Source organism: Mobula birostris, chromosome 15 (genome assembly GCF_030028105.1).
Source record: "Mobula birostris isolate sMobBir1 chromosome 15, sMobBir1.hap1, whole genome shotgun sequence".
NCBI classification, from domain to species: domain Eukaryota; kingdom Metazoa; phylum Chordata; class Chondrichthyes; order Myliobatiformes; family Myliobatidae; genus Mobula; species Mobula birostris.
Window position 1 is genome coordinate 51,525,785 of NC_092384.1, and position 13,458 is coordinate 51,539,242.

At 42.2% G+C, this 13,458-nt stretch overlaps 1 protein-coding gene across 5 annotated transcripts in view; it reads right to left on the bottom strand.

The window, feature by feature from the left end:
* The window catches only part of piezo1 (piezo type mechanosensitive ion channel component 1 (Er blood group)), a 311,742-nt gene that overhangs the window by 25,184 nt on the left and 273,100 nt on the right, over positions 1–13,458 (bottom strand). For 4 of the 5 annotated variants that reach the window (XM_072279777.1, XM_072279778.1, XM_072279775.1 and 1 more), the window contains 6 exons: positions 12,560–12,676; positions 11,418–11,590; positions 10,939–11,069; positions 4,100–4,294; positions 1,060–1,318; positions 255–443 (listed from right to left, as the gene is read on the bottom strand). In XM_072279777.1, coding sequence (XP_072135878.1) covers positions 255–443; positions 1,060–1,318; positions 4,100–4,294; positions 10,939–11,069; positions 11,418–11,590; positions 12,560–12,676 — 1,064 coding nt within the window. The remainder of the gene's footprint in view (positions 1–254; positions 444–1,059; positions 1,319–4,099; positions 4,295–10,938; positions 11,070–11,417; positions 11,591–12,559; positions 12,677–13,458) is intronic. The other variant, XM_072279776.1, reaches the window with a different exon arrangement.

Consider the following 13,458-nt stretch of genomic DNA (forward strand, 5'->3'; position numbering starts at 1 on the left):
TGCATTAGGAGCTTGTTTTCTGTTTATTTGATATGGTCACACTTCATCAGATTTATAGCAGGTTTTTTGCTCGATGTTGATAATTTAACTTCCACTCACCACTCTAAACAGGATTATCAAACTCCAGTGGATTCCCAACTGTGTGTTACGCTAAAGCAGCCTATTTTAAAAGCACGTTTTGTGCAGCTGTTAAATTTCCTATCTCTGTACAAACAGCTGTTTTATCAGTAATGTTGAAAGTTAATATGTCCAACCTTCAGCAGTGATTGATGGAATAGAAGTGCCAGGAGCTGAATCAGATCATATTTAACATAACTCTCTGTCTTCTCCAAGCCGAGGATTCGTGGTGGAAAAAAAGGCTTGCCTTCATAAAATGCAGTGATATAGTGGCTGTTCCAAGGGAAGAACCCAAACTGGAATAAGTATTTAATGACCACCATCATCTGTAAAGTCCAACAAAGGCATGTTCAACAAACTTTGATATTTATGTTTGAATAAAAATTATTAATATTCTTGATACTGAATAAAATGAAAAGCAGCTAAATACCACAGATCAATAAGCAAATCCAAACAGAATAGCATTTTGAAGCCAGTGAAATACTTTGAAAGTTTTGTCAGTGCTGCAGGGAACCCTAATAATTCATTTGCACATATCATCCCACAAAAAAATATCAGTTGTTTCGGCCAGTCAGCTTTGGGACTAGAAATACCACTGTTCCTCTTCAAGTGACAAAATTGTGCCTTTTACCTCCAACTGAATTTAAAAACTTTTTGGTGTTATCTTACATTGCTAAGTGTCAGCTGCAGTCATCCAGAGTCAGGTAGGAATTTACCATTTTGTGAGTCCGTCACCAAGTCAATGCAAATTGATGCTATTCTCAATTGATGAAAATCCTGCTTTGCCCAACTCCCTACTTCATAGTTCTGTGTGTTGCTTATCATAACATAACACAAAGGAATATTATGAAAGTCACTCCTTAACAATGAAAAGTACAATTATAAAACTCCATGACACATACATTAGTAGAATGATAAACATGCAAAGCTATCACTGCTCACCTCAGTGTAGATGATTGCTAACATCCAAAATCGCTTACTAGGTCTGGGAATAGAGAGCATAGCCCAGAGGAACATAAGGATCGGAAGAAAAAGTGTGATCACAGAGGCAGAGGTCATGTTGTTCAAGATAATGATGAAGTAACAGGTCAGTTCAGATTTAGCAGCAATGACATAATACACTGCAAACACCAGTTTCAAAAGTCGATTCTGGGATTCGTAGAACTTCTCTGACTCTTCCAATTCTTCAATATAGTAATGGCTTAAAATTAAAAAAAAAGGCATTAATGCTAAAAGGTTACACTTATAAAAGTCATACATCATCATCTAATCAAAAGCTCATCCAGTAACATCCATCCTGTCCTATCTCAATTTTACACATGAACTTGTATCATTTTTACAAGAACTCATGTCATTTTTAATGTACTATATTTAATTTAGTGAAACTGAATTAGTCCACTTGGGTATTTGTTATTGAGTAATACATTATTTTTGTCAGAAATTCCTTGTTTTTGCAATTTGTTGTTTATTTTCACAGGATAAATCATAGTGATATATGGTTGAGAAGAGAAATTGATTGTTATTCCATGAAATCCTAAGACTAGTCTAAATGCAAAACTAAATCAAGATTCAAGATTCAACACTGTTTAATGTACACAACTGTAGGGAGAACAAAATAATTGTTACTCTGGATCCAGTGTAGCACAAAAGAAACACAAAAGATAAAGAACACAGTAATAATATTAATAAAGACACAATAAATATAAATATAAAAATAGCTTATATAGACAGATTGATTGTAGGTTCATAAAGTGACACTAGGCTGTACGTAAGGTGACTGACAGGAAATAATAAAGTAGTGGTGGAGTTAGTGGGTGGAGGTGTTGATTAGTCTTACTGCTTTGGACAAGTAAGTGATTTTGAGTCTGGTGGATGCTACATAGCCTCCTCCCTGATGTGAGTGGGACTAACAGTCCATAAGCAGGGTGTGTAGGATCCTTCATGATGTCCTGGTGCTTTTCTGGCACATTTCTATATATAAGTGAGTCCTTGATGGTAGGTAGGCTGGTGCCAGTGATGTATTGGGCAGCTTTGACTACCCGTTGCAGAGTCTTCCTGTCTGCCGCAGAGCAGATGAGTATGGTTGTACGAAGTCCAACTTTCTTCAGCCTCCGCAGGAAGAAGAGGTATTGGTGATGTTACATGTCAACGTTTTTCTTTTATTAACCGTAAGCGTCACTTAGGCGCGCCTGGACGAGGCGGGTGGATGACGTCATTATAACAAATGCATGGAGGCTTTTTCTATTCGATTCAAGAAGTTTCTGGAAAAATTGGTCAGTTAAACGACTTAATGGACTGTGAGCTACCAGCGAGGGAGCGAATGGAGTTGAGTGAGTCGAAGAGTTCACTACAGCCGTGGGTGGTCCCAATATTTCTCCGTGGCGGAATATTGTGATAATTTGCAGCACACAGTGCGTATTGGATACGTGACTGTCACTTTGTATGATCCATACTTGGATTTCTGGAGTATTCTGTGGCGACCACTTTTTGTTAACCTATACATACGTATAGCGTGTGTTACGTGGCAACCACTTGTCTTAAGGAATATTCCATGACTATCACCTTGTGATATCCCTACGTGGATTTTGGAACTTAGGCGTCACCTTGTTATCCCTGCGTGGACTCTAATATTTAAGGACGACCACTTGACTTCTGGAATCTTCCGTGTCTGTCAACTTGTGTCATCATAATGTGGATTTATGAACCCCTCCTCAAAGACACCTGTACCTGTTCCCGTGGATCTCAGAACCTTCTGGATTGCCATCCTAGGACTCTGTTTAAATTGTCTATATTTTGGGCTGAGTAAGACTTGGGAAGAACTGTTTCCAGACCTCCACAGTTTGTAAGCTAAGATGCATTGCACTGTTAATTTTGGTTAGGGGAGTAATTGTTTTAATTGACTATAAAATTGAAAATATAGCTGTTTAACATTAAAAATCTGTGTCTGTGGTCTATTGCTGCTGGCACGTAACAGTGAGCTTTGTCGACTGTGTAGGACTGTGTTCTGCAACCATGAGAGGCTGTGTATGATATGCACTTCAAGGAGTTTGAAACTGCTTGCAGTTTCCACCATGTCGCCAATGTAAAAGGGGTGTGAATGGTGCAAGTTCTCCTTAAGTCAATAACCATCTCTTTTGTCTAGTTGACATTAAGGAAGAGCTTATTAGCCTGGCACCAGGTCTTGAGCTCTTCCACCTCCTTTTTGTACTTTTTGTAGTCCGTTTCATCGTTGTTGGTGATGAGCCCCACCACTGTTGTGTCATTGGCGAACTTGACGATGTGGTTACTTGGGTATTTGGTTGTGCAATCTTGTAAGAGCAGAGTGTACAGCAATGGGCTCAGCACCCAGCCCTGGGGTGGAGGGGGGGCACTCGTGTTAAGAATAATGGAGAGAGAGGAGTGGTTGTACATCCTGACTATGTCAGGTCTGTTGGTTAGGGAGTCCGACATAGTGGCATATGTAGATTGAGGAGTAGAAGCTTGTTCACCAAGATCTGTGGGACGGCAATGAAATCTAGAAACAGCTTCCTGACGTATGTGTCAGGGCCAGGTGCATGGCAGATGCTATGGCATCTGTTGGAGAGTGACATATGAACTACAACCCAATCTTTTTCTAAAAGAAACAAAAAATGGTTACGTAATCTCTAATCTGTAATTCACCATCTTTCATTAGATGTTTTCTAAGACAGGACAAAACAGAAATGGGAACAGTACACACAAAATGCAGGAGGAACTCAGCAAGGAGAGGGAGAAGCATCTAAGAGGGGGAAGAAACATTCAGCGTTTCAGGCTGGGACCCTTCATCAGAACACAAATATAAATGCAATTTGAATCTTTGCAAATGGAACTACTGAGAGGGAAATGTCACCAAGTTTAAAACAGAGCATCTGAAAAGCAAGGAACATGTTGCAGTTTTGGTCATACGTCTGTAAGGTTACAAATTGGATCAATTTCCAAAGCAAGCATCTTTCTGATTACATACCTGCTTGAAAGCAGCTCACTGGCAGTCCTACAGCGGGCAATGGGATAGACAGTCGTCTCCTCTGAGACCGTGACAGATCCAGCTGATTTCAGTGCGTCTTCAGGCAAACTTTGCTCTTCAGTTTCTGTGATCCTGCTGTACTCAGGAACCGTTTTCCTCTCGTCAGAGGTCATCGAGAATTCTTTGTCCGAACTACTGAATTAGAAAGGCACATGGCATAAACAGAGTGCGTAAACAGATTTTTTTTAAAAACAGCTGATTTTCTTATCATCTCTTGTGATGAACTTCTGGTCCCTCTGCACCAGGATGGTCTGTGTTCTAACTTGAATGGGGGTGGTGGAGTGAGTGCTGACCAAATCCCATCCACCACAGTCCTCTGACTGGCTCAATTCGTTAGTTACCATTGCTGTCATACAAATTCAAAATTCTGAGCAAAAAATAGAGTGGAATGCAGGAAAACACACTTTTTAACCAAAGAATTAATGATGAACTGGAACCTGCTCTCTGCAGGGTGAATTGAACAAGGACTTTAGAGGGCCGTGGGGAAAGAGTAGGGAATAGGATAGACCAGATGTCTTTCCTCGGAGCCTTTACAGACTGAATGAGCTCCTCCCATGCCATAACATTAAACACTTCTATGATTCCTCTCACTTTCCCAACAAAAGTGGGGAAGTTTGGTCAGTCAAGTGGGAGATTGAGGAGTGAATTGGAGACAATTCCTTGTGAGCTTTACGTGCCAGGTTTTAAAAGCGACCGGGGTCTGTTGGAACACATCTGCCAACAGGGAGATCACATACAGACAGTTCCTTGTGGACTTCACGCGTCAGGTTTTAAAAGCAGCTGGGACCTGTTGGGACCAGTCTGTCAAGCAGGAGATGACAGAGTGAGTTGGAGTTAGCTCCTTGTGGACTTTATGCGCCAGGTTTAAAAAGCAACCAGAGCCTGTCGGGACTTGTCTGCCGAGTGGGAGATTGCTTGGGTTATTAGTAACTTAGCAAGGGCCAATAAAAATAAGTGAGGTTTTAGCAGAGTGGCCATTGTGTAGGTGGGCCAGGGTTAAAGTGGGAGGCTTTAGCTCAACATGTTTTGATGAGAACAGATGGAGGCTGACGGTGTTGAGTCATTTGGAATCATTTAGTTGATTGTAGAACAGACGCTTAAGAAGTTAGAGCCAAAGCTAAATATAACAAGTGTAGGCGGGATGGTAGTTAGGGCAGTGCAATGTAGTGTATCTATTGGTCTCCCTGATAACTGCATCTGCGGGACGTGAACCTTACTTCAGCTGTTGACTGACAAAGTCAAGGAACTGGAGCTGGAATCGGATGCACTCAGTACCATCAGGGAGGCTGAAGAGGTAACAGATGAGACTATTACTGAGGTGGTCACACCCAGAGTGCAGGTCTGATAATAGATGGGTGACCACCAGGAGAAGTAATGGGAGTTATCAGGCAGTGCAGGGTTCCCCTGTGGCCATTCCCCATAACGACAAGTATACCCCTGTGGATACTGCTGGAGGGGGATGAATTATCAGGGCACAGCGGCAGCAGCCAGGCCAGTGACACTCTAGCCAGCTTTGAGGCTCCGCAGGTCAGGCAGAGCAATAGTGATGGGGTACTCAATAGTTAGGGGGACAGATAGGAGATTCTGTCATCGTGAAAGAGACGCCAGGATGGTGGGTTGCCTCCTAGGTGCTAGGTTCAAAGATGTCTCAGAGCGGCTGCCAAATGCTCTCATTTGGGAGAGTGAGCAGCCAGAGCTTGTGGTGTACATTGGCACCAGTGACTCAGGTAGAAAAGGGGAAGAGGTCGTGTGCAGTAAATATAGGGAGTTAGAGATGAGGCTGAAGAACAGGACCTCCAAGGTAGTAATCTCTGGATTACTCCTAGTGCCACATGCTAGTCAGGGCAGGAAGAGTACGGATGAATAAGTAGCTGAGGAAGTGGTGCTGGGGGCTGGGTTTCTGGTTCTTGGATAACTGGAACTTCTTCTGAGGCAGAGGTGACCTGTACAAGAGGGACATGTTGCACCTAAACTGGAGAGGAACCAATATCCTGGCTGGATGGTTTGCTAATGCAACTCGGGAGGGTTTAAACAAGTTTGGCAGGGGATGGGAACCAGTGCATCAAGTCAGAAAGTGGAGGATGGGAAGGAAGGTGGATGTCAGGGCCAATAAAAACAGGCAGGAGCAAAATAATAGATCTGATGGGATGGATAGTTTGACAAGTCTGTATTTTAATGCTTGGATTATGGGTAAGGATGATAAACTTAAGAGCATGGACAGTACATGAAATTATGATGTTGTGGCCATTACAGGGACTTGGTTGAGAGGGGGACAGAATGGGTGCTGAACATCCCAAGGTTTTGATGTTTTAGAAAAGCTAGTGAGGGAGGTAAAAGAGGTTGCACTATCAATTAGGGACAATATCACAGCTGTACTCAGAGGGGGCATAATGGAGGGTCCTCCACTAAGTCTATATGGGCAGAAGTCAAAAATAGGAAATGTGCAATCACTCTGACCACCTCCAAACAGCCTCTGAAACATTGAGGAACAGATATGCAGGCAGGTTAAGGCGAGGTATAAAACAATAGGGTTGTCATGGAGGCCTCAATTTCCCTAACGTAATACCTTGGTTATTTTTTTTACTGTTATGCTGTTCTGTATTTGGTTTTTGTGCTGTTCTCTGCAAGCTGCTTGCTTGGGTTACTGTTGAAGATCAGAGATAGGAGAATTGTGTGCAGGATGGCCAGATTAAGAGGAGGCTTCTCTGGTGAGGGACACTAAGGTGGAGCTTGGGACCTTTTGTTCAGGAGATGAAGAGAGAAGACGTTGGAGAGGAGAGGTCGTAGGATTCGACTTGGAGCGGGACCGTGATTCGATGAAGCCTGGGGTGAGATTGAAGGAGGATCGACAAAGGAGGAACCGTGAGCTCCAACTTGTGCACATCAGACTGTTTCGTTAAAATGGGTCCTTTTCTTTGTTTTGTTCTTTCTTTACTGACCCTTTAGTCAAATTAAGAATTATAAAGCTAAATCTTTGAATTGTATGTGGTGTACATGGCATTTACTTGTAACAGGATAACGAATCACGCAGCATCCACACACACAGAGGGTTTTGGGGTGGACTTGAGCTGCAGTCTCCCATGTTTAGCATGGCCGGAGATTGTTTTCCCTAGGCTTACACAGCCGAGGAAACCAGAGTGTTTCACTAATATAAACTGGGACCTTGTAAGTGCAAGTGGTTTAGATGGGGCAGAATTTGTTAGGTGCATCCAGGAGGGCTTCTTAAATCATCATGTAGATAATCCATCAAGAAGAGGGGGTGTACTGGACTGGTGTCGGGTAATGAGCCTGGCCAGGTGACTGACCTTCCAGTGGGTGAACAGTGACCACAACTCCTTAAGTTTTAACACAGTTATACAGATAAGTATGGAATTGCAGGAGAGTATTCAATTGGAGCCGGACAAATTATGAGAACATTAGGCAGGAGCTAGGGAGAGTTAATTGGGAACAGCTGCTTTTGGGCAAGTCCATATCCAACATATGGAAGGTGTTTAAAGATCAACCTCACAGAGTACGGGACAGGTATGGTCCAGTCAGAAAGAAGGACAAGGATGACAAGGTAAGAGAACTTTGGATGTCAAGGGAGGTGATGAATATAGTCAAGAAGGAAGAGAAGTTTGTAAAGCTTTGGAAGCTAGAATCACGTAGAGCTCTTGAAGATTGTAAAGAAGCCAGAAAAGACATCAAGAAGGGAATTAATAAAGCCTGCAGGAGCCATGAAAAGTCCTTGGCACATAGGATTAGGAGTATCCCAAGGCATTCCATACTTACATCAGGAATAAGAGGACAGCTAGGGAAGAGGATAGGACTACTCAGGGATAAAGGGGGTGAACATATGCTTGGATGTGGAGGATGTGGGTGCCAAGGTCTCCTCCCACAGTCCAAAGGTGTATGGGTAAGTAGGTTAACTGGTCATTGTAAACTGTCCTGTGATTAGGTTAGAGTTAAACTTGGGGTTATCAGGGCTGCTGGGCAATGCGGCTTGAAGGGCAGAAACGCCTATTCCATGCTGCATCTCTGAAATAAAATTATCAGTAGGATGTCGAAGCTTTGGAGAGGATGCAGAGATGTTGCCTGGATTAGAGGACACCTGTTGCCATGAGAGGTTGGACAAACGGGTTGTTTTCTCTGGAGCAGTGGATGCTGAGGGGAGATCTGATAAAGGTTTATAAGATCATGAGAGGCATAAATAGAGTAGATGGACACTATCTTTTCCCCAGGGTTGAAATGCCTAATACCAGAGGGCATTTAAGGTGAGACTGGGTATTTCAAAGGAGATGTGAGGGGCAAGTGTTTTTTTTTACAGAGTGGTGGATGCCTGGAATGTGTTGCTTGGGGTGGTGCTAGAGGCAGAAACATTAGAGACTTTTAAGAGACGCTTAGATAAGCACGTGAATGTGAAGAAAATGGAAGGATATGGGCATTACATAGGCTGAAGAGATTAGTTTTGTTACACATTCGATTACTAACTTAATTGGTTTAGCAGAACATTGTAGTGTGAAGGACCTGCTCCAGTGTTGTACTGTTCGATGCAAAAGACAATGGTTGAGAAATCTAAATTGCTTCAAAATTAGCTCTAAACCTTTACAGACTACTTGCAAAGGTAGCCGGATAGGCAGCTGGGAATATGGGACAGTTTTTGTCACTGGCTAAACCACAGAGGCAGCACGGAGGACATATACAGCCAGATTTGGGAACAGCTTCTTTCCAGCTGTGATAAGACTGCTGACCCAGATCTGGGCCGTACTCTCCAAATATCCACACATGCATTTCGGTTTTTTTGCACTACCTTACTTCCCATTTTTCTATTTTCTATTTATGATTTATAATTTAAATTTTTAATATTTACTAATTTTAACTATTTTTAATATTTAATATTTGTAATCCAGGGAGTGTGAAGCGCATAATCAAATATCGCTGTGATGATTGTACGTTCCAGTACCAATTGTTTGGTGACAATAAAATATAAAGTATTAGGGCTTTTAAAGCACCTGTTAAGTCACAGCTACAGCAGTGTAAACAGGTTTAATGACCATCTTACAGGAAGGCTGCTGCAGCACTTAGGACAGTGCAAAGGGGGTTTATAGATACAATGGTCTGAACAACCTCATGTTGCACACTGAACACTGCCAGTTGTTCCGGTTCAATATCTGTGAGCTGCCACTACTTGTCTGCTGGTCACAGCTTGACAACTCTGGTGATTAGTTCAAAATGGCTCAGTCCTCCTCACTTCAGAGATTGATCGGCAGTTAATGTATTTCCTTAGAAAGTTGTGCAAAGGTTTAAATCCACCTCTATAAGAGGGGAAGCATCTTGACACTCTGAAAACCTCAGTACCACAACAATACAGCTGTCAATTAATGAACCTTACTCAAACCAGCCACAGCAAACCAATTGACAATTTCAATTAAAAACAAATGCTGGAAACAAAGCAGGTCAGAAAGTACCTGTGAAAAGGGAACACAGTTAACCTTTCAGGTTGATCCAGCATCTGCAATTTTTTCCCTTTATTTTAGGGTTACCATGTGATGACCTATTGATGGCTCTGGGTCTGTACTCACTGGAATTCAGAGGATGAGGGGGGTTCTCATTGAAACCTATGAAATATTGAAAGGCATCTATAGAGTGGATGTGCAGAAGATGTTTCCAGTGGTGGGGAGTCTAGGACCAGAGCACACAGCCTCAGAATAGAGGGACATCCATTTAGAATGGAGATAAGGATGAATTTCTTTAGCTAGAGGGTGGTGAATCTGTGGAATTCATTGCCACAGGCAGCTATGGAGGCCAAGTCATTGGGTATATTTAAGGCAGAAGTTTATAGATTCTTGATTAGTCGGGGCATGGTTATAGGGAGAAGGCAGGAGATTAGGGCTGAGAAGGAAATGGATCAATGGGCCAAATGGCCCATTCTGCTCCTATACTTTATGGTCTTATTTTCAGGAATGGTTGACATACACCTAGATGGCCCTTGACTAATACTGGCTGTGTTTACTTTGTGGAATCATAGACAGGTCACAGCATCGAAGGAGGTTATTTGACCCATCTAGTCCATACCAGCTCCATGCAAGATCAATGCAACCTGTCCCACTCCATCGTCCTTTCCTCAAAGCCCTGCAAATCCTTTTCTCTTTTTATCCAGCTTCTCTATGAACCACTACCCCAACTTCCAACTTGGCAGATATTAAAATGTTCCGATATGACTTACACTTCCAATACTGTAAAACATACATGGATTTCAAATTTACCAAATGAAGAGGGTCCTGTCTAAAGGTCACTCAATCCTGCTTAACATAGGCTGAATAATTATGTCCTCAGGGTCCAAGTAGCAACTTTAACCTCAGGTAAACAATCTCTAAAAACTTAAAATCCACAAGAATAAGGCCTTTAGGAAGTGGGGCACAAATAGAAGGGAAGGTTGTTTGCCCCACTGTTTTAGAATGCTTTCTTGTTGCCCTAAAGGATCCACAGGAAGTTTGGTTCATCCAGACTAGGCTACCCTGCCTCAAGAACCATCACAACTGTTTTCCTTTCCCTAATGTTGTCTGGTATTGGGGATATTATTCAATCCAAAGTCATGGTGCCAGAAAATGGTTATGTACAGAAGGTGAATCTAGGCCATTAAACCCTTCTCTGGAGGATTGTAGAGCATATCTCTCTGGATCACACTATCCCCACCAAGGACCTTTACCTTTCTTAAAATCACATCTCTCATAAAGGTAGAAACTATACATCACTAAAATCTGGGTAATATGCCTATGAAAATGTATTTATGCACCTGCCTTGATGCAGTGCCGAGCTGCGGACCACTCTCGTCTGCTGTTCCTTTAGGGTCCTTGTTCTGCATCTGTGGTTGATCAGGGTCTTCCAACATTTCATAAAGATCACTCAGAGCCTCCTGCTCTCCCTCACCCTGAAGAGGCAACAATACAAACAACACCATGCCTTAGAAACATTAGGGAAATGCAAGGAGCACCATCAAACATATATTATGCATAATAATGTTGTTTTTTGTATTGGGGCAATGATAAAATTCACATAATAGTCTTCAAATTCAACTTGATTAAACTATTACACAAAATACTGTTGATTCACATACCTAGAGTCAATTAAAAGATCAGTTTAGGAGGCAGTATGACCATTTGCTCACACTACTAGATTAAGACTTTACATTTCGAATGGGATTCTTTGAAAATGCTTGATTTTAAGAGAAGTACTTATGAATATGTCTTTTTCAAAGGAAAATTATTCAAGTCCTTACTCGAGCAAGTTTCTGGGTCAGTAGGTATCGTTCTATCCACAGAACAGTGTAAGTATCAAGATATTGCTTTGCGAGGGTGTTTAGCCATTTTGTCAATCCATCAACTATGGCCAGGAATAGGACCCAGAGAAATCTTAGAATATACATTAGACGCTGAATAAAATTGCTCTTAGCTGAAAGACAAAGAAGCAGATTATCATTAGATTCAGTGACACATTCCAGCATGAAGTACTGTACCCACCAAAACAGCAAAGAGAGACGCCATTTAACCTGCCTTACCTGTACCAGCTCTGTGGCAGAACTATCAAGTTGATTCCCACTCCTGCTCTTTCCCTACAACCCTGAACACTGTTTTGCCACCAGGAATTGTCCAAAATATTTCTGCAATTTGATACTACCTCTGCCACATATTCCATATCTCATGAGTTCTTCCAGCATTTTGTGTGTGTTGCTCGGATTTCCAGTGTCTGCAGATTTTCTCTTGTTTCTGATCCTTTCTACAGTATTGTTCCCAGAAATGAAGACAATACTCCAGCTGACAATCACTTAGAGAAGCCGGATTTATGATGGCTTACGACAATTTTCAGGCATATTTTCACTGTGCCTCATGTAACATGAGCTTAATGTTGTGCAGGGTAATGCACAGAGAGGAAACTGCTTTGCAGGTAGTGGGTAGAAGGTCAGACAAAAGGGGATGGCAGAATAGCTGGCAGTAACCTGCAGTTTACTCTTAGAAAGGAACTGGATCTGCAAACAGAGGATAGGTTTCTGCATCATGACTTGCAGATTACGCAAAAAGGTAGGTACAGGAAAATCATGTCGAAAATTAAAGAAATAGATAGATTATTATGTAAAAGGTAAAACAATACATTTGACAAAATGTTAAGTGGCAGATAGATTGTCATCTAAACGGCAAAGGATCAGGAAGGATTGCAGTGAAATATGAGATTTAGGAGTCCAGCCATACTAGTCATTAACAGTTGCTTCTTCTAGTACAAGAACATGATGAAAATTAGTAGAATTAATGACAAAAAAATAATATAATTTGAGCATCACCTCTAATTACCCTATTTGGGCCTCAGAAAGGGAGATCTTATAAAGTATAAACTCCAAGCTTTGTGAAATTTCTAATTTCTACTTGCATGGCATTTCTTCTTCTTTTTCTTCTTTCTCTTCTTCTTCTTCTTCACCTCCTTCTTCCTCCATCACTTCATCCTTCGAGGTTTCTTCTTGAAATGCCCCAGCTCCTGCTCCTGCTCCTGGTAGGAGTAAGTGTAATGCCCTGGTTAAAATTTTTCTGCTAATGCTGTAATACATTTCACTTAGTGGCTTTCTGTGGATGTAGTGTGCTCTGCTGGCAATGTTTGGATTACCGGTAAAGATAAGAGGTTGTGATGTTCAGCTTGGGAATGTCGTTCATCCAATCCGAATGGTGGAATTGGGAGAAGGTTCTAGAGAACACTGGGCAGAGAGATTTTTGTGACGGACACTGGGGTGGGTCGAGGTCTTTTTGGCGGAAGATGGAGAGAGAAGAAGCTCGAGAGAAAGAGAACCAGCCGTAGGATTCAATCCAACGGGAATGCACGATTCGATGGAGTCCAAGAGGAGAAGTTCTACCAGAGTACGTTGAATAGGAGTTGGCGGCGTGAGTACATTGGACACATCAGCTTTTGGAAGATTTGAGCTCCAACTATGTGCACATTTGACTGCTTTAGTTATAATGGGCCCTTTTGTTTTTTTTCCTTTCTTCCTTTAGTAACAGTTTGGTTAAGTGAACATTCATAAATATCCTTTCTTTATAATGGTATGCAGTGTATGATCTGTTATTTCTCGCCGACAGCAAATTGCACGGGGGCCAGTAGTTACACAGTATTCACACAGATCGGGGTTCAGGTGGGCGAGACATCCTGACTTCCAGGTTTTGGTGGGACCCAAATCATGCTGACCCTGGAATGGAGAGTCTGGGAAAGGTGCTTTGCCCACCACTGAGCCCAGCAGCTGCTCGCGAGGGGCCAACGAGCCGCATCTCCAGAGATGCCCG